This window comes from Periplaneta americana, chromosome 5, assembly GCF_040183065.1.
Source record: "Periplaneta americana isolate PAMFEO1 chromosome 5, P.americana_PAMFEO1_priV1, whole genome shotgun sequence".
Lineage (NCBI taxonomy): Eukaryota > Metazoa > Arthropoda > Insecta > Blattodea > Blattidae > Periplaneta > Periplaneta americana.
In genome coordinates this window covers 149,758,144-149,779,467 of record NC_091121.1, presented here as the reverse complement: position 1 = coordinate 149,779,467, position 21,324 = coordinate 149,758,144, and the positions used below count along the sequence as shown (strand labels likewise).

Below are 21,324 nucleotides of genomic sequence, written 5' to 3'. Positions count from 1 at the left end.
TTAAATAATTAAAATGCGGTCATTTTGGTCCAGAGACACTCATTTGGTGCAATGACAATTCCTTTAACGTGTTTCTTAATTTTTATTACATGCAACCATAGTTTAATGAAGATTGACATCATTTACATTTAATGTGTATATTTTATTTTACTTGTTACCTCATTCTAGTGCCGAGGTCACGGAAAGCATGGGGTTCTACCTCCATGCCCTCCAAGTGCCTTCATGGCATATTACGGGGATACCTTTTTTTTACCTGTTACAGGTTTCCATTGAATTATGGTAATAACTTAATTTTAACCCTTGTTTTCTATGTATTCAGTAAATGGCGCTTGGCCCAATATGGTACTGAACCCTTTAACTAACTTGCATTATATTATATTATATTATATTATTTTATATTATATTATATTATATTATATTATATTATATTATATCAGAAGTTACTGTAATAACATTATAGCATTATGTCCATCTAGAGAAACTACACTTTCCAATGATGAAATAATAATTAATTATACAAATCGGTTAATTTAGCTTCCGATATTACTTCATACAAACACAGAAACATTCTCTGTAGGCTATCTTTCATAGCTTTCGATTGTTGCTGTCCAAGGCCCCTTATAGACGAAGCCATTTGTTTTTTAATTCATTACACTGCCTTAGATGGCAGTTATTTTAATTTTAAAACTCATTTATCTCATTAAATATCAGTCCTATCAAACTTTTTCAAGGAATAAAACTTATCGCAAATTATTTTTACAGAAACCTTTGTTATGTAACATTTTTCACAAAAATCAATAATAAGCGAGATATTTCGATTTATTTAATTCAGGCCCCCTTATAACCCCCCCCTTTTAAATAATGTGTTTTGAATGCCATATAGCCTAAAATCTAAGTTACAACGAACTTAATTTATATTCCAATTTTCATCGAAATCCGTTCAGCCATTATCGCGTGAAAAGGTAACAAACATACAGACAGACAGACAGACATACAAATAAAAATTTCAAAAAAGCGATTTTCGGTTTCAGGGTGGTTAATTATATATGTTAGGACCAGTTATTTTTGTAAAATCGAAAATCACCAGAAAAATTTCGGCTACATATTTATTATTAGTATAGAATTATTATTTTGCTAATAATTGTAACATAAAATATAATATATACAGAAAAACTTTAGCTCGCCCCTGAAAGAATAGAACTCGTGCTCAGGGGCGGATTCCTGAATTGAAATTGCGGGACAGTTTACCAGTGGCGTAACGTCAATGTAAGCTAAAAAGCTTAGCTTCCCCAGTTAATAATAATTTCATAATAAACCTGCAGTTTATGGAGAAAATTATTTATTAATTTTAACAGAATTTATATTTACGCGTTAACTATTGTGATGCGGCAGCTCAGGATGATTTGTGATGCAGCAGTAAACAAGAAGCCTGCACACACCAGCTTGCAAGGAGACTGGTTTCTTCTGTGTAATGCACCCCGCAGATTTTCCATCCCTTTCTAACTAAACTACCCTAGTCGCAAGGCTCGCAAGAAGCTAGCTTTAACATTTAAAATAAGTAGTTTCCGAGTTATCCCTTTTCGTCAGTTGTGTTCAGTTGAAGTGTTAGTGTGCATTGTGGCTGATATAATAAATAATGAGTGAAATAACAGTTCCTGACACTAATTTACTTGAATTTTTTAGGACAATTTTATTATGAAGACTGACTTACGAACAACAGTGTGATTTAAAAAACAAATGACCGACTCCCTTGCTGTCAATGAAGGACACAACCAAAAGACAGACGCATACTTACGTAATGATACTAATATTGTGATTTCTCTAAGTATGACAGGGAGTGAGCTAGTGTTATAAGTATACGTGTCTATTTGTTAGAGATATGTGTAAACCGTGAAATCATATTTTACTACGTATCATTTGAGGTCATGCCTTATTGGTGTTACTTACGAGGCTCCAACCAATCTTCGACTGCTGACTTGAAATTGACTACTATTTATTTTAAGACTGTATCTTTGTAATACGTTTTCTCATACTGCATGAAAGACAACTTGAGTTAGCTTCCCCCTGCTCAAAATTTCATAGTACGCCACTGCAGTTTACAATATTTGCACTTGCAGTCCAGTGTTGTCAACTCAACATGAATACTGTAGCACGGAGTGGCGAAAGAAATATTATTAAGCAAGTACTTAGGCTAGAGTAGCATAAATCGCACGGCTTCCTAAATCGCACCACTGCTAAGTTTAAAACAAATTACTGTAAGCTTAGTAGTGTGACATCTAGTGGTATTGTTACAATCTACCATATGAACTTCCACCATGTCACTTGATTTCTGCCACTTCTTTGTGTCAGCACCGTGGTGATAGTGTATCTAATATAATCGCTCAGGTGGATGTATATTTAGCTAACATTTTTTAACTAAATAATAATAATAATAATAATAATAATAATAATAATGATTTATTTTAGCTGGCAGAGTTAAGGCCGTAAGGCCTTCTCTTCCACTCAACCAGCAAAAAGTGTATATACATATGCATGAACTTACAAAGAATCCAACAATTTGATTTAGATGAGAGTTACATGTATACAAAAGTTATTTACGAATTAAACAACAAAATACTATGAACTATTAATTAAACACTGAAATAAGCTGTGTAGCAGAATTAAACTAAAATACATAGAATGTTAATATATTTCAAATAATATTAGATAATAGAAAGAGATTATTATGAGACAATTTTGAAAATACAGCACTATCAGGATGATGTCTAAAGAAAAAAGTAACAATGTAGTCAGTGATAGTTTAAATCAGTATGATTGGAGTGAAATGCTAATAAGGTTATCTTTTAAGCTGTTCTTAAAGGTGTTTATTGTCTTGCAGCCCCTAATACTTTGTGACAAGGAATTCCATTGACGCGAGGTGGACATTGTAAAAGATGATGAATAACAAGATGTTCTATGAAGAGGTATACTTAGCGTGCCACAGATAAGTGATCTGGTATTTACGTCGTGGTTAGAGTATAGATAAGAGAAACGAGACGAAAGGTAATTTGGTGTTGAAGTGTGCAGAATTCGAAAGAGTAAAGACAAAGAGTGTAAAGTTCTACGTTCTTTAAGTCGGAGCCACGAGAGACTTGCGAAGGACGGTGATATGTGATCATACCGTCGGATTTGTATGCAAAGGAATCCACATCTTAAGATGTTATTCGTTTAAAGAGATATTAAAGAATATTTAACTTAGTGGTGATTATAGGCTAGAATGAAGGAAATAATAACTTATGACGTAGTTTCTCAATTCGCACCACTTTGTAGGTGCCTAATTCGCATCGGTGCTATATGAGCAACTGTAGCAATTCAAGCCGTAAAAAAGAAGGCCAAAAAATTTTAACTGAACGAGGAATGCATCAGGTGGGTGCAATATCAAGTGGTGAAAAGGGCGTTAATACAACAAGTGTGTGTTGTACAAGCGCTCCAGGTATTTTGTGCCGCCTGTGATAATTTTTAAACGTCAAACAGTGCTTCCTTCATTATCAGCTGGTGCTCCTCCAGGATCGTTATTTGTTTGCTCTGAGACAGGTTACATCAACAGTGAACTATTTGTCGAATAGCTCGAACATTTTATTTTCCACTCAAACCTGCCATAGAAAAAAGTGCTGCTTCTGTATGTCCACCTATACGACCCATTCCAAAAATTTAGAAGCTAGATTATCTCGGGAAAATGGTATGCTCCTGTTTCAGCTTTCTCGTCATAATACTCATAGGCCCAGCGTTTAGATGTTTCTTTCTTCAAATCATTTCAGACAGCTATATCATGAAGCAGTTCTTAGGTGGCTTCGAGATAATCGTGGAGAAAAGGTGACGCAGTTTACAGTCTGAACTGCCTGGTGAAGCACATGGCAAATGTGTGACTATAAAAAACGCATTCAGAAAGTTCAAATGTTACGTAATTTACGCTCTATTTTTTCAATTACATTTGAAGATGCGTTACTCTCTTTCACTAATTTCAATAAACTTGTAATTTGCATTTATTACATTATTCATTCAAATACTCTTCAATATGTTCAATATTAAAAGCTTTCCTTCATCCCGTTCCCTGCAGATGAAAAGGTGCGATTTAAGAAACCGCAGGTGCTATTTAGGAAACTAGTTGCCTAAATGGCACCACTGACATGTGTTTCGAAAATGTCATTTTAATTTAAAAATATTAAAGCAAATTCAAGGATTCTTTTTTACACGAAAGGTAAATGTTCTGGGAATGTATCTCTGTAAAGAAATGCAGAAAATAAAAACTGTATTGTTCAATAAAAATTATAAATGCTACAGTGGTGCGATATAGGCAACCTTACCCTAATAGCATTTTGCGATGTAGAGAAACAAACAGATTTCCTGTTTCCTATAAATCAGGCAACGAAAAGAGCAACTGATATCACAGGTGAGGCTTATTTGATTTCAATTGATTACGTATTAAAATTACTTACTTAACTAATACTAATAATACAACTTTTTTATGTAATTTATATAGACAGGTCAGAGCTCCTAATAAAGAAAATCAGGAGAGAGGGAGTCTGTGCAGGAGATGAAAAGCTAGAATCACCAGAGAAGAACAGACCAAGGGAACTTTTAATTATTGTAGACGATATGAACCGATGTATTTTAAGAAGAAAGATACAAGAGTTTTATACCGTTCGGAAAGAAGTTTCAACATTGAAGAAATTACTAAAGCTTGCGAGAGAAGCAATAATTTCCAAGGTTGGAGAGAAAAACTACGGAAAGTGATTCGAGACATGGGATTTAGGCTTAAAAATGTAGAAATACAAGATGTATTTTGATTGAAAGAAATAATATTGTAGCATGGAGGACCAGTTATTTATGACACCGTTTGACGTAAGTTTGGCAACATCCCTATTCGGCAAGGTTCATGGCCTGCTGTTTAACGTGGTGGGAGGAAAGCTGGTGGAATGGAGTGAGTACAGGCGTTAACTTTTCCAAGAACGACGACAGCTCTGAAGGGGCACAGATCCGATGGTCCGACAATACAAGAATGAAGATTTTTATTTCACTTGGTTACTTAACGACGCTGTATCAACTACGAGGGATTGGTGATAGTGAGATGATATTTGGCGAGATGAGGCCGAGAATTCGCCATAGATTACCTGACATTTGCCTTATGGTTGGGGAAAACCTCGCAAAAACCCAACCAGGTAATCAGCCCAAGTGGCAATCGAACCCGCGCCCGAATGAAACTCCGGATCGGCAGGCAAACGTCTTAGCTGACTGAGCTACGCCGGTGGCTAAGAAGGAGGAACGTAGATGTGTAGAACAGCGAAGCAGAGAAAGAAACGCAAGAAGAAAATAAAATAGGACTGCAGAAAAACAATTGATAGGTTAAGAAAAAAGTGACAGTGGATTAATCTAATCCCTATAATTTCGTGAAATATATAGAATACAACACCATCGAAAATCGAACCCGCCATCTTTCGGCTTGAAGTGTTAAGGCTGGTTCACAATAAACCGGGAACGAGAACCAGAATGAAAACGAGAAGCAGAGGACGTGAATATGAAAATTTTTGATTCACAATAAACCGAGAACGTAGACGACTATGAATGTCGATATGCATGTCAATAACGATATTTAAAGTCGATATTACGCATTCTGATGTTATTTGTGTATAACTGACCAATGGCGTTCTCTCATGAGTACAAGGCAGCCAACATAAACACAAGTTAACCAACTTCGAAATTTAAACTCAAACATTTCACTAGGTACGGTACTATAATTATGCCCATGCATCTTTATTATCACAACCTATTTTAAGTATAACGTAAAATAATTAGAGAAGAAACATTTGTAATAGAACAAAAATGAACACAACAGTAGTTATTGAATTGAAGCGTGAATATGTAGTGTGTAATACAACCAATACAGTAATAAAATATGATTCGCTTCCGATAGGTGTTCAAAGATTGAAAGCCACGTATTCTCCTTCATTTTCTCATCTTTATACGAGGCGCGCCGCTTATCGTAAATATGAGGATTTCAATATTAGAATCTCATCAAATAAAACTTGCTCCATGATGCACAGCACAGAACAAAATAATGCATAGGTTATGTCACGGCCTTCTTGCTACAAAATATATGACGACAAAATAGCTTTAAGATGGCAATAGAATGAATCTAGTGGGCTGTGATCGGAAACGTGAACACCGAAGTTGAAACTTGGCCAACTCTCCGTTCCCGATCCCGGGCTCCGGCAAGCTTTTCGTTAATTGTGAATGCTCGCATTTAAATGCATACATTTTAACAATTTTACCGTTTTCGTTTTCGTTCTGATTCTCGTTTCCGGTTTATTGTGAACCAGCCTTTACGCAATAACCGCGACGCTACCGTGCGATCTCTTGAAATTAAAATTAAAAAAAAAAAGTGAAAGAAAACACAGGAGTAGAAGAAAACACTTGTCTTTTAAGTCACTCTTCCACTCGACGTGACCGCTTACACTCCCGCGCACCTTGACAGGTAGGTTAGCGAAATATTTCCTCTTCGGTAAAACCCAGGAACTTCACAGAGGTGACTCACTAGATAATAAAAAAGAAGCCAGAATTTTAAAGAGGCCGACCAAGTCGATCCTGCCATGTATGGACAACGGTTCCACATTTCCCAGCCACTTAATTTATAAAAAAACAAACACAACAAAACCTAACACTGATGGATGCTTAACCTTTGCGAACCTATTGTTCGGTTGTTGGGGAGGCTGAACTCTGCCTTCTGCCATTTGTCCGCACAACCATAACCAATCGCAGGCTCTTTGTATATTTCTAAAGCCTGTAGTTATAGACCGCACTAAACTTGGTCTGGTTATTCAGAGACACGTAACCTCACTCTGCTGTATCAACCTATAGATTTGGCGTGAAATAAACGCATAAATTACTTTTCCTGATATATTTCAATGTACTATTTTATTATTTATTTTTGTTGGCGGTTCGGATGGAATAATAAACTTAAACGTACATTTAACCATGATTTATAAACATTGTCGGCACCTATCTTAACTTTATCTCAGTGTTAACACCGCACTCGTTTCTGAGGTAGACGAAATGACATCACATTCTCAAGATCAACATCTTACATTTAAAGAAATCTATGCAAGGGAATGTGGTAATAGAGACGCGCGAAACCAAACTTTAAGTGATGACAATTTTCCTTTATCTTCGCGTGCAATTTACAAATTGAAAAAAAAAGAAACAATATCTTCGTCAGTAATCTTCTCATCTACCAAATTCATCAATTGAGTGGAAGAAATCGTGGGATTTTATCAAATTACAGCCATTTATCACTACAGTATTCTTTTGTTTTGTCGCAGATGATTCGCAACTGTTTTTTCCCAGATAGATAATTTAGAAGGTCATGCAGCTATTAATAAAATCAAACACCGCCAAAATAAAAAAAAACAGAAATACTCTAATTATTTGAAATCACTATTCAGAACGCAGTGTTGAAAGAAATTATGAGATTCAAGAAATAATAATAATAATAATAATAATAATAATAATAATAATAATAATAATAATAATAATAATAAATAATCAGTTTCTGTCAGATGCGTTTCCAATTCACTGTGGGCTAAAGCAAGGAGATGCACTATCACCTTTCCTTTTTAACTTTACTCTAGAGTATGTCATTAGGAAAGTCCAGGATAACAGAGAGGGTTTGGAATTGAACGGGTTACATCAGCTGCTTGTCTATGCGGATGACGTGAATATGACAGGAGAAAATCCACAAACGATTAGGGAAAACACAGGAATTTTACTGGAAGCAAGTAAAGCGATAGGTTTGGAAGTAAATCCCGAAAAGACAAAGTATATGATTATGTCTCGTGACGGGAATATTGTACGAAATGGAAATATAAAAATTGGAAATTTATCTTTTGAAGAGGTGGAGAAGTTCAAATATCTTGGAGCAACAGTAATAAATATAAATGATACTCGGGAGGAAATTAAACACAGAATAAATATGGGAAATGCCTGTTATTATTCGGTTGAGAAACTTTTATCATCCAGTCTGCTGTCAAAAAATCTGAAAGTTAGAATTTATAAAACAGTTATATTACCGGTTGTTCTTTATGGTTGTGAAACTTGGACTCTCACTTTGAGAGAGGAACAGAGATTAAGGGTGTTAGAGAATATGGTGCTTAGGAAAATATTTGGGGCTAAGATGAAGTTACAGGAGAATGGAGAAAGTTACACAACACAGAACTGCACGCATTGTATTCTTCATCTGACATAATTAGGAACATTAAATCCTGACGTTTGAGATGGGTAGGGCATGTGGCACGTATGGGCGAATCCAGAAATGCATATAGAGTGTTAGTTGGGAGACCGGAGGGAAAAAGACCTTTAGGGAGGCCGAGACGTAGATGGGAGGATAATATTAAAATGGATTTGAGGGAGGTGGGATATGATGATAGAGACTAGATTAATCTTGCACAGGATAGGGACCGATGGCGGGCTTATGTGAGGGCGGCAATGAACCTCCGGGTTCCTTAAAAGCCAGTAAGTAAGTAAGTAAGTAAGTAAGTAATTACTCTGAATTCCCTCTCAGTCGTTTCCAGTAGAATACTTAGCAAGTTACAAAAATTCAATATTTGGCGCAAAGATGAAAGTATTTCATTTCCTATCACGAAAGACTCCCCCGTATCACGGATCTGTTAAGCGTTTCCCCTCGTCCAGCCATACTGCTACAATTTAAGCAGCTCAGGGAACGTAATCCGCCTGCAGGGGGGGCCAGTTAATCACCTGGAAGAGCGCACTTGCCAACCTTTGGGGTTACGTCTTTCGCTTCTTGTTTTCCGTAGGTCAGCCGCTATCCCCTAATCACCCAGTCTTTTATTTACCACTTTAACCCACAACGGTACATTCTTGTGAAGCATTCAGCAAACCAACTGAACCGTGCGGTAGCGACAAGTGGCGCGTGACGTCATGTGATCTGTCAGCCGTGCATCATGGAGATCAACACGACTGACCGCTAGGGCGCTCTGCCTGGCGTTAATTAAATCCGACAAAGCAGGAAATACAGGAATGCTAATAAAATAAAATCTTGGGGTTGAAATATTAAACACCGTAAAGAAATATGCAGGAATTCATTCATGAAAGACTTTCCTCATAGCGGAAACCCTTCGAGATTCTATTCATTCCATTCTTTGGGGTTTTCTCCCTAATGGAGCAATGGGATGAAAAATTTAATCACAAACCGCTTTACTAACAGAAAACTGAGTATAAGGGTGGGTTTAATTACATTTTCACGAGATCAATACGCCCTTTACAAGGCTTCTAATTCACCTCAGCCCTGCAGGACATACTTAAGGGCACATCCATGGTTATTTTATCATGCGATAATTATGGGCACATTAAATTTATAAAGAGAAGTTTCAAAGAAACATTTTAGGCATTACACAACTTATGACGTAGGCCTAAATACAGACTATTATAGCCTATATCATACTGAGATCCTGAAAAAATCGGTGTGGTTCGGAAAGAGTAAAGTCTCTTATTTTATCCTTCATATGAAACAACGAGTCAAAGTCAGGACAGGAGAAGAAATGTCAGAAGGAAGTGAAATAGGAGGGGAGGAGTACGACAAGGACGCCTTTTATCGCCTGCTCTGTCCTACATCTACTTGGAGGATTTAGTGAAGAACTGTTTTTCAGGACAAGGGAGGGGTGACAGTAGGAGGAAGAAGAATAAAGTGTATTAGATTTGCTGATTATATGGCATTGTTAGCAGAAGAGGAGACGATACTAATGGCGCCAAATGACAGCCGTGAGCAGTATGAGATGAAGATAAATGCAAACAAGATGAAGACAATCGTTATAGGAAAAAAAACTAAAGAAGGTAAACTTGCGAATTCTAAATGACGGGGTAGAATTATAAATGATTGGAATGACCTACCTGCAGCGGTCTTTGAGGGCTGTCCTTCCTTAAGGAGATTCAAGAATAACTTAAAAAGTTGTGTATAAAGTGCAAATTAAAATTAAGGTGACATTTAACATTTAATTTTTTAAGGTGACATGTCTTTATTTAGCCTGACGAGTTACTCCCTTGGTTTGAATTGTAAATTATTTAAAAATAGCGTGTAAGAAGGCCTTAGGCTAGAAATGTTTAGCTTAAATGTAGTTCTGTTTATAAGTATGCATAAGGGTGTAATTGTTTGTCTTATTTGAACTGTTGTATCAGTGAAGACAGGTGAGTCGGTGAAGTTATGGTTTTACAGTGCAGTGAATAGTTCCGATCAGTGATAATTTATAGCGTCAGTGAAATGTGTTCTATAGTGTCAGTGAAATGTGTGCTAAAGTGTCAGTGAAATGCGTCATAGTGACACTACAGTGAGTGAGATGAGAGTAAAGTGAAAGACTATTGAAACTTATGTAGGGCCTATACATATGTAGGTTATATTGTAAAATTAGGTATTTTATGTTTTATTATTAATTGTAGTTATTGTATTAAATTGTATTGTGTATTCTTATTGTATTGTATATATAATTATATTGTGTATTGTAATTTTATGTTGTATTGTTTATATTGTGTATACCACTGCCACCAGGTGCTTGCCCACTTGCAGTGTAAATTAATAAATACATACAAATACTTGGGGTGTACTATAAGCAGTAACATGAGCTGCTGCCAGAAAGTCAAAAAGAAGATAGCAATGGCAAAGGAAGCTTTTAATATAAAAAGAAGCATCTTCTGAGGACCTCTGGAAAAAAAAAACTAAGGAATAGACTAGTGAAGTGCTTTGTGTCGAGTGTGGCACTGTATGGAGACAGAAACATGGACATTACGACAAAGTGAAGAGAGGCGAATAGAAGCATTTGAAATGTGGATATGGAGAAGAATGGAGCGTGTGAAATGTATAGGCAGAATAATAAATGAAGCTGTGTTGGAAAGACTGGGTGAAGAAAGACTGATGCTGAAACTGATCAGAAAGAGGAAAAGGAATTGGCTGGGTCATTGAGAAGAAACTGACTACTGAAGGATGCATTGGAAGGAATGGTGAATGAGAGAAGAGTTAGGGGCAGAAAAAGATATCAGATGATAGGTGACATTAAGATATATGGATCATATGCGGAAACTAAGAGGAAGGCAGAAAATAGGAGAGACTGGAGAATGCTGGATTTGCAGTGAAAGACCTGCCCTTAAGCAGAAAACTATGAATGAATGAATATATCATAATATGCTATATTAATACAGTACTCATTTTGGAGTGCTTGTTTGTGAATTGATTCATTACAGCTTTCTCCACCTTTTCGGGTAGTCCCATATTCGGAGTAACGAAGGTATTTTAACACAGTATAATGTAACATAATGTAATGACATGTAGCGATATACAACAAAATATAATTCAAAATACTACACTATAAGATACGTACAGGGTGTAACGAAAAAAGTGGGGAGAACTAGGTATAGTTTCCTAATCTGTGTAGAAGACAAAATGGTTGTGTCAATATGGATCCGAAAATATTTGATTTCTGAGAACAAATTAACAACATAAATGAAAGCAGTAAGAATAGTTATAAACTCAAGTATTTTTCTTTCATAAGTTAGTGTACTATGAACCGCTTTTGCATTTATGTGATGATATTGCTAAAATGACGTTCAGCAGACGTAAATAAAATATGAAGATCTATGTCCAACACAAATAACATTAACACTAGAAATGATGAGACAGCTGACAAGCGCCGAGGAAGTGGGTGAACAGTTCGGGACAAGGCATACGTCATCGCAAAGGAAACTGTAATGTTGTGACGTAGCTTACAGATAATCAAGCGAATACATAGTCATATAGATAGGTCTACAGCCTAAAACTGAGATAAAAATCTAATCTCCGGTGATTTCATTCTGTTAAGTGGACTGTTTTCACTATCACACTGTGAGAAATAAATTTTAATAGGTTGGTAAAACTTCGTTTCTTCTTCCTTTCTAGTTTCTTTGACTTAAACTTCCGTAAATCAAATGAAATTCGCATAATAATAATAATAATAATAATAATAATAATAATAATAATAATAATAATAATAATTTAATACCAATAGATTTTATAGCGATATTGTTGTTCAAGACAAGCATAAATTTGGTTCGATCGAGACAGGAATACCGTTTATTCAAATACAACTAAAATTTTATGTTGGAGAAATAATAATATAAATAGAGACTTTACGGTAAAAATATGGAAAATGTGTAAAACAAAATCAAATAAAATTCTCCCAATTATAACATCCAAGTTCAGATACAACACCAAACTTTACAGTGTAACATATTTGATAGAGTTGAAAGCTGACATCATCTTTAGACTATAAGATCTGTTTTAAAATATACAATTATTAGGGCCTACATTAGAGTAAAATTTCTTGGTGATATTGGCATCTACATTGTTTACACTTTTAGAAGATAAAACACTGCGTCCTGTAAAATTTTGGTGCAATAAGGAGAGGCCTATTACAAAACTGTAAGTAAACTGATTTTATTGTTGTTGTATTATTAATATTTAGGCATCTCCTATAACTGTTGTGTATTTTTTCCATGTTTAGTTATATTTTAAATTTTAATTAATAACAAACGTAACTTATATTATAATCTTTGTGCACAATAATAAAATGTTTATTATAACATTTTGTGCAATAACAAATCTGTTTAAAATGTTTGTGCAATAAGAAATCTATTTAAAACTTTTGAGCAATAAAAAATCTATTTAAAATTTTATGTAATAAGAAAAATCTATTTAAAACTTGTGTTTAATAACAACTACATGTCTATTTAAAACTTTTGAGCAATAAGAAACCTATTTAAAACTTTTGTGCAATAAGAAATCTATTTAAAACTTTAGTGCAATAACAAATCTGTTTAAAACATTTGTGCAATAAGAAATCTATTTAAAACTTTTGAGCAAAAACAAATCTATTTAAAACTTTTGAGCAAAAACAAATCTATTTAAAACTTTAGTGCAATAACAAATCTATTTAAAACTTTCGAGAATTAATAAATCTATTTAAAACTTTAGTGCAATAACAAATCTATTTAAAACTTTTGAGCAATAAAAAATCTATTTAAAATGTTATGCAATAACAAATCTATTTAAAACTTTAGCGCAATAACAAATCTATTTAAAACTTTTGAGCAATAACAACTCTATTTAAAATGTTATGCGATAAGAAATCTATTTACAACTTTTGAGCAAATAAATCTATTTGAAACTTTTGAGCAATAACAAATCTACTTAAAACTTTAGTGCAATAACAAATCTATTTAAAACTTTTGAACAATAACAAATCTATTTAAAATATTATACAATAACAAATCTATTTAAAACTTTAGTGCAATAAGAAATCTATTTAAAACTTTTGAGCAATAACAAATCTATTAAAAACTTTAGTGAAATAACAAATCTATTTAAAACTTTTGAGCAATAACAAGTCTATTTAAAACTTTTGAGGAATAACAAATTTATTTAAAATGTTATGCAAAAACAAATCTATATAAAACTTTTGTGCAATAACAAATCTATTTAAAATTTTGTGCAATAACAAATCTATTTAAATATTTTGAGCAATAAGAAACTTTTATTGTAAAATTTTATTTAATAATAAATGCACAGTATACTATAAATTTTTGTGCAATAACAATGTATAGGCGTACTGCAAATTTCCTGTGCAATAACACAATAATGTATATTGTAGACTTTTAGTGCAATAATAAATGTATACTCTGAATGTTTTCTGTAATAAGAAAAATGTAGCTTCACATGGTATAAACATATGTAATTCCAAATTTTAAACAGTTTCAACAGTAAATAATATACGTAGGCTGCATGATAATAAAATGACAATGACTGAAAAACATTTTTCGTAAAAGAAAACCCGTTTAACTATCTCCCTTTTCGCCCAAACGTCGAAGATTTTTTTCTGAAATGAAGCCCCCTTTCGTTATAGTGGGAATTCAATAATTCACAACCTCCATTACCGTTGGGTCTTGGGTCCTGCAACTTCAGAGGGTACAAGAAGACAAAATATTGTGGAATATAAATTTTTCACTGTACTTACAGCTGAAGTTGTTGCCTGAACTCCCACTCCTGGCGGCTGCCCGTTGACACATTTCTGGTGATCGTGAAGTCCTCCATTAGAACATACGGCACTTCCATTCTCAACACCACCGATATTCACTTTTTGCATCCCATTCCGCAAGTTTCGGTAAGGAGAACCCTTCGCGAAGTCCGTCTGATCTTCTGAATCAACAGAAGAACTAGAAGCAGCACCACCACGCATAGCCGTGGGGGTATAGTACTGTTGTGGAGCTCCATACTCCCCAACAGACGATGCCGATGAACCATTTGCAGGCGTGTGGTTTGGGGTTAGTGGAATGAAATACTGATTGCTAGACTCTGTAGTCGAAGTAGAAGCGTCGCTAGTTGGTCTACTGCTCGCCTCCGACGAGGAAGACGATGAATTTGGGAAAGCTGTTGAGGAATGTTGTTGAGCTTGTGCAGTTTTGGAAGTACTTCCAGCGACAACAGTCACTGGTTCCCAAACCTCGCTGGTATGACTCGTGTAATAGTTATCTTCTTTGGTTTCTCTTGACCTCTCATCTACAACTTGACCACCTCTGGCAACAGTCACTTCCTCACGTGTAACAACTGAAGATTTGACACTGAGACTCGTTTCTAACCGAACTGGTGCTCGAAGTATTCCAGCCCTGATCAAGATTTGGTTCAAGAGGTCACAATGTGGCACCGTGCCATGCAGCAAAGCATCACGGATTGCTGCACCGTCTTCTCCCTCTAAGGCAATAGGACATCCGTTCACCAGAAGTATTTCTTCTTCGCGAACACATGACTTCTTTTCGCAATCAACCACTTTTACGCCTTTGCCCAAAATAGATTCAACTGTTTCTTGTATCTCGTCGTCCATGATGGTGTTCTGTTTTACTTCAGAGGGGTTTGAAGTAGAGGAAGAACTAATCTTCCTCGCTGTTTCCGTAGATTCTTGACCGATGTATCCTATGGAAGTAAATGTTAACATTAAGTACAGGAATCAATTGCATACATCATGCAAGGTGCTCCAGGTCGTTCTTGTCTCATTACTCTGACAAATGTAATGTTTTCCTACAGTGTACAATTATTCTTACCGAAAACTGTGAAGCTTTTAACACGAAGTGTGGACGCTTTAAAATCACCTACTTTGGTTTGCATCTTTGAGAGCTCAAATTATAAATTTCGTATTTCCCCATTCTTAAGGCAATAGCCATAATTGGATCTCAGCATAAATCCATACCTAGATTTTATACACAGAGACTTTTTTTAGACAAGAACATGGTGGGGTTTTCGTAACACGGGTTCAACAATTATGGTTAATTAAGTCAAACCCTTAATAATTATTAAATCAAATCATGAATAATTAAGACAGATCATGAATAATTAAGTCAACTCATGAATAATTAAGCCGAGTCATGAATAATTAAGTCACGTAATGAATAATTAAGTCATATCATGAATAATTAAGTCAAATCATGAATAATTAAACCAAATCGAGAATAATTAAGTCAAATCTTGAATAATTAAGTCAAATGATGAATAATTAAAAAAAAATCATGAATAATTACTTGAAATTGGAACAATTAAGTCGAGTCGTGAATAATTCAGTCAAGCCCTGAATAAATAAGTCAAGTCCTGAATAATTAAGTCAAGTCCTGAATAATTAAATCAAGTAGGAATAATTAATTCAAGTCCTGAATAATTAAGTCAAGTCCTGAATAATTAAGTCAAGTCCTGAATAATTAAGTCGAGTCCTGAATAATTAAGTCGAGTCATGAATAATTAAGTCGAGTCATGAATAATTAAGTCAAGTCATGAATAATTAAGTCGAGTCATGAATAATTAAGTCAAGTCCTGAATAATTTAGTCAAGTCCTGATTAATTAAGTCAAGTCCTGAATAATTAAGTCAAGTCCTGAATAATTAAGTCAAGTCCTGAATAATTAAGTCAAGTCCTGATTAATTAAGTCAAGTCCTGAATAATTAAGTGAAGTCCTGAATAATTAAGTCAAGTCCTGAATAATTAAGTCAAGTCCTGATTAATTAAGTCAAGTCCTGAATAATTAAGTCAAGTCCTGAATAATTAAGTCAAGTCATGAATAATTAAGTCGAGTCATGAATAATTAAGTCGAGTCATGAATAATTAAGTCAAGTCCTGAATAATTAAATCAAGCAGGAATAATTAATTCAAGTCCTGAATAATAAAGTCAAGTCCTGAATAATTAAGTCAAGTCCTGAATAATTCAGTCAAGTCCTGAATAATTAAGTCGAATCATGAATAATTAAGTCGAGTCATGAATAATTAAGTCAAGTCCTGAATACTTAAGTCAAGTCCTGAATAATTAAGTCAAGTCCTGATTAATTAAGTCAAGTCCTGAATAATTAAGTCAAGTCCTGAATAATTAAGTCAAGTCCTGAATAATTAAGTCAAGTCCTGATTAATTAAGTCAAGTCCTGAATAATTTAGTCAAGTAGGAATAATTAATTCAGGTCCTGAATAATTAAGTCAAGTCCTGAATAATTAAGTCAAGTCCTGAATAATTCAGTCAAGTCCTGAATAATTAAGTCAAGTCCTGAATAATTAAGTCGAGTCATGAATAATTAAGTTGAGTCATGAATAATTAAGTCGAGTCATGAATAATTAAGTCAAGTCCTGAATAATTAAGTCAAGTCCTGAATAATTTAGTCAAGTAGGAATAATTAATTCAAGTCCTGAATAATTAAGTCAAGTCCTGAATAATTAAGTCAAGTCCTGAATAATTCAGTCAAGTCCTGAATAATTAAGTCAAGTCCTGAATAATTAAGTCGAGTCATGAATAATTAAGTTGAGTCATGAATAATTAAGTCGAGTCATGAATAATTAAGTCAAGTCCTGAATAATTAAGTTAAGTCCTGAATAATTAAGTCAAGTCCTGAATAATTAAGTCAAGTCCTGAATAATTAAGTTAAGTTCTGAATAATTAAGTCAAGTCCTGAATAATTAAGTCACATCATGAATAATTAAGTCTAGTCCTGAATAATTAAGTCACATCATGAATAATTAAGTCTAGTCACGAATATGTAAGTTAAATCATGAATAAATAAGTTAAACATGAATAATTACCATGGAAATTAAAATAACTCGGGAACTGACTATAAAAAAGAGAAGAGTGCAAAAAAAACGTGCACAGTTTTAATACGACGTGAGCGTACAATATGATCATAAAATTAAAATGTGCACCAATATAAAACCAAATTTAGGAAGACAAGCGAAGAAGATAAAACTTGGACTAATACAACTAAAACAACCACCGATCTGGCCGGGTCACGGCAGTAGCCATGGCAACGTGACCAATCTCTGCCTGCTACTAAGTTAATGGCCAGCAACGTTTTATTTTTAAAATACAAACCATAAAAGAACCTGTTAATCATATTTTATTACCAGATACTGGAGCACCCTGCATTCTACAGGCGACTGATTCTGGCGTGTGAAACCATGGCGTCAGGAGTTTGAAGCTTCGTTGCGCGTGAGGAGAAAAAATGATACACGGTTCAGAACTTAAAAAAATTCTTCTAGCGATATTTTCCGCTGACAGAACGCAAACCAAATCCTGTTTCGTCAAATTCTGTATAGTTTTCGTTTAGTTTAGTTAATAATAATAATAATAATAATAATAATAATAATAATAATAATAATAATAATAATAATAATTAATATTAATATTAATATTATATTTTATTTTCCGTACCAAAAGACATTCGACGTTTTCATATTGATACAATGTCAGTTGCAACTAACCTCCCAGCGTTCTATTTTATTCTCCAACATATTTCGAAGGATATGACAAATTTCAAAGATCACAATATTGCGTGTTCAGTTCAAAGTGTGTCATGGCTCGCTGTATGCCGTCATGTGGCTAGCCGATGAACTTAGAGAATTCAGTCTTCCTACACTTCCGCAGAGGCGTTTTATCCGTGTGCCAAAGAAGTTGCCTGGTAAGTACGGCGTTCATTCTGAAGAGTACGTGCCGATACGTATGGTAACGCCGGTAGTGGCAGGAATGTGAACTGTTTGGAAACACGCACTGACGTGAGTTTTTTCTTACTGTCGGGATATGGGGAGAGGGTTAAGACGAGTAGGCCCTACTTCCGTATTTGTTGACATTAACGTCGACGGTCAACATGGACACGGAGCATTTGATTTGTGTTGTGGAATGTTGCGGTACGCAACCGATAACAAATACCCTGCGTACGACTTCCCGCGCAAAAAACAGATCGAAAGAGGTTATGGTAGCACACAGACCGTACAGACCGCCATCTGTTGCTACGACGTTCAAGTTATACCGTACACGTTCTCAAGTTCAGATTGAATGCCTTGAATAATAGACAACTTCTCTGATACATAAGCTGAAACTCGCTTCAAATCGCTGACTCAACAACAGTGACGTCATGACACACTTTGAAATGAATATCCAGTATACAGTACAGTAGCTTTATTCTTTCTTGACTTGCTTGTTTTATAGGTATTTGACCATAATCTTAATATAGTACATTGCCAAAGGATCCTACTGTAAGTTCAAAAACCTGGTTTGTTCATGACCCATGACCAACATACCTAATTTCTTTTATAAGCTCATTTAACGACGCCATATCTACTGCTCCATTAAATAACGTTCATATGCAATTGGTCATTGCCTGATTTTATTTTGGTGAGATGCGACCCAGGATTCTCCATGGGTTTAACTGACATTCGACTTACAGTTGGGTGAGAAACTTCCGTTTCCTACACAATGTTGTCTCAATTCCGTTTAATTATAGCAATCTCATATCTTATACTTCTTTAGCCCATTCAAACACCAAATTTTATCGCGACATTCTATTTCATTTCAAATAAAAACTGACTAAATCCGTACAAAAACTTGTTCTATTTAATGTGCGTAATAATCTGACGCACAGATACAAAATATGAACACAATCCTTCCAACAGTTTAGTAGAAATCGCTGTACACAGACAGACTAGTACTAAAATTATTATATTTCATGTACATCATTCCCTGATAAATTGACTCGTAGATACTGAATATGAACAAAATCCATCCAATAGTTTAGTAGAAATCGCTGTACACAGACAGACTAGTACTAAAATTATTATATTTCACGTACATCATTCCCTGACAAATTGACTCGTAGATACTGAATATGAACAAAATCCGTCCAATAGTTTAGTAGAAATCGCTGTACACAGACAGACTAGTACTCAAATTATTATATTTCATGTACATCATTCCCTGATAAATTGACTCCTAGATACTGAATATGAACAAAATCCGTCCAATAGTTTAGTAGAAATCGCTGTACACATACAGACTAGTACTAAAATTATTATATTTCATGTATATCATTCCCTAACAAATTGACTAGTGCATGCTGAATTTGATCAATATCTGTCAATTTGTTTAAGAGAAATCGTTGTCTGAAAGCATATAGACGACACACGACACGTTCAAAAATACTTTTTTCCAGTATAAGAAGTATTTTCGCTAGAATCGCGTAATGAATATTCTTGCGTCACAATAGATCATCTTACACTTCGTATGAGAAAGTAAATGTACTGACTGATTCGTCACCAACTATTTAGATAACATGAGTCGCACTCACTTATACCATAAAAGTATCTGCACATAATTTGAATCACCCTGTATATGTTTATATACACTGTGAAACCTATCCTATGTAGCTCTTCCTCTTTGACATTCCCAACTTTGTTTCATAGTATCGTTTTACGATATCACATAAATCAATCTGCATGCAATCTATACAGTGAATGGGACAGTTCTTTCAACTCTTTCAGTACAAATCTGAAAGGTATTTTTTCTCTCCCGATCAAGAGAAACTGAAGAGAAAATCGGCCGGTCGGAGCGTCACGCAGCGGGGCGCTGGAGCGAGCCCAGAGAGATCAAAGCCAGCTGCTCATTAGACATTTCGCCGCGCCGCGGGATGTCTTTGACTTGTGAAAAAACCGAAACAGCATTTAATGGACATTCTTTTAACAAGAAGCCTGTATCATGTTTCAAAACAAACATGACCCACACTATACACGATGAGAGAGAGAAAGAGACAGACAGACAGACAGAGACAGAGACAGACAGAAAACAAAAAAGATCTAATATGTTCTCTTTTAACAAAAATTGAGTTTACCATTCATCAGAGTTTAAAAAAACCGACCGAATAACCGGCAGCGAAAAACACAGGGTGTAATTAAAAAACTTGGACACTTGCGCCTAATGCGTTCATTATATGAGTATCTTCACTTAGGGAGGACATATTGGACAGTAGTATCCTTTATACACGGTGAACCACAAGGATTTACCGTCCTTTACGGAGCTATTTCCGAACACATTCTGAGCAAAAAATGCCATATAAACATTTGTCCCAATCTCAATATTTTCAGAGTTACATTAATTTGAAGTTGTTTGTAAAATACCATTGCTCCTGAGTTTTAAGGGTAAAACAATATTATAGATAAAGAATGAACTATTCAGGAGTATCATTTTTTTAATTAGCTAGTATTCTGAAGCTAAAAATGTGTTCTGAATTCCGTAGTTGCTATGTACAGATTTTTTTTTTCAATTTTTAACTACGAAATTGTATTTTCTTACGCATTTAGCATAAAAATTGTTACAAATCACGCCACTCTTGTAAACTCTTTAAGACTGTACATTACCGGTGATCGTCGTTGCACTACTTCTTTGCGTCAACGTTTAAGTATTCCAATTCAACGCGGAAATGCAATGAGCGTTTTGGGTACTCTGCCCGAGTCCAGCCCTTTGGATGAACTCTTTCTCTTGTAAAATTTATTTAGCATAGATAGATATTTTTTTGAAGTAATAATTTTTTTCATTGCAAGATAATATTTTATATTATATTATATTATATTATATTATATTATATTATATTATATTATATTATATTATATCATATCATATCATACACATCATGTAGCCTATATATGTCTGTCAAAATATTGTTTTAGCTTTCTACAGCCGTATGATTGTAACAATTTTTGTGATAAGTGCTTAAGAATGATGTCATTTTTAGTTAAAAATTGAAAAACAAAATCTGTTCAAAACAATTAACAACATATTTTTAGCTTCAGAACAACCAATTACAGAAATGATAATTCTCAATAGTTCATTCTCTATTTTATAATATTTTTTTACCCTTAAAACTAAATAAAAAACGTTTTTTACTAACAATTTCAAATTAGTGTAACTC

The 21,324-nt window shown here is 34.5% G+C and overlaps 1 protein-coding gene across 1 annotated transcript in view; it reads right to left on the bottom strand.

Annotated features, from left to right (window-relative positions):
• The window catches only part of LOC138700445 (uncharacterized), a 240,928-nt gene extending 225,699 nt beyond the window's left edge, over positions 1–15,229 (bottom strand). Inside the window, exons 1-2 of the mRNA XM_069827060.1 lie at positions 15,166–15,229; positions 14,085–15,037 (exon numbers count right to left, since the gene is read on the bottom strand). Coding sequence (XP_069683161.1) covers positions 14,085–15,037; positions 15,166–15,229 — 1,017 coding nt within the window. The remainder of the gene's footprint in view (positions 1–14,084; positions 15,038–15,165) is intronic.
• Positions 15,230–21,324: the final 6,095 nt, after the last annotated feature.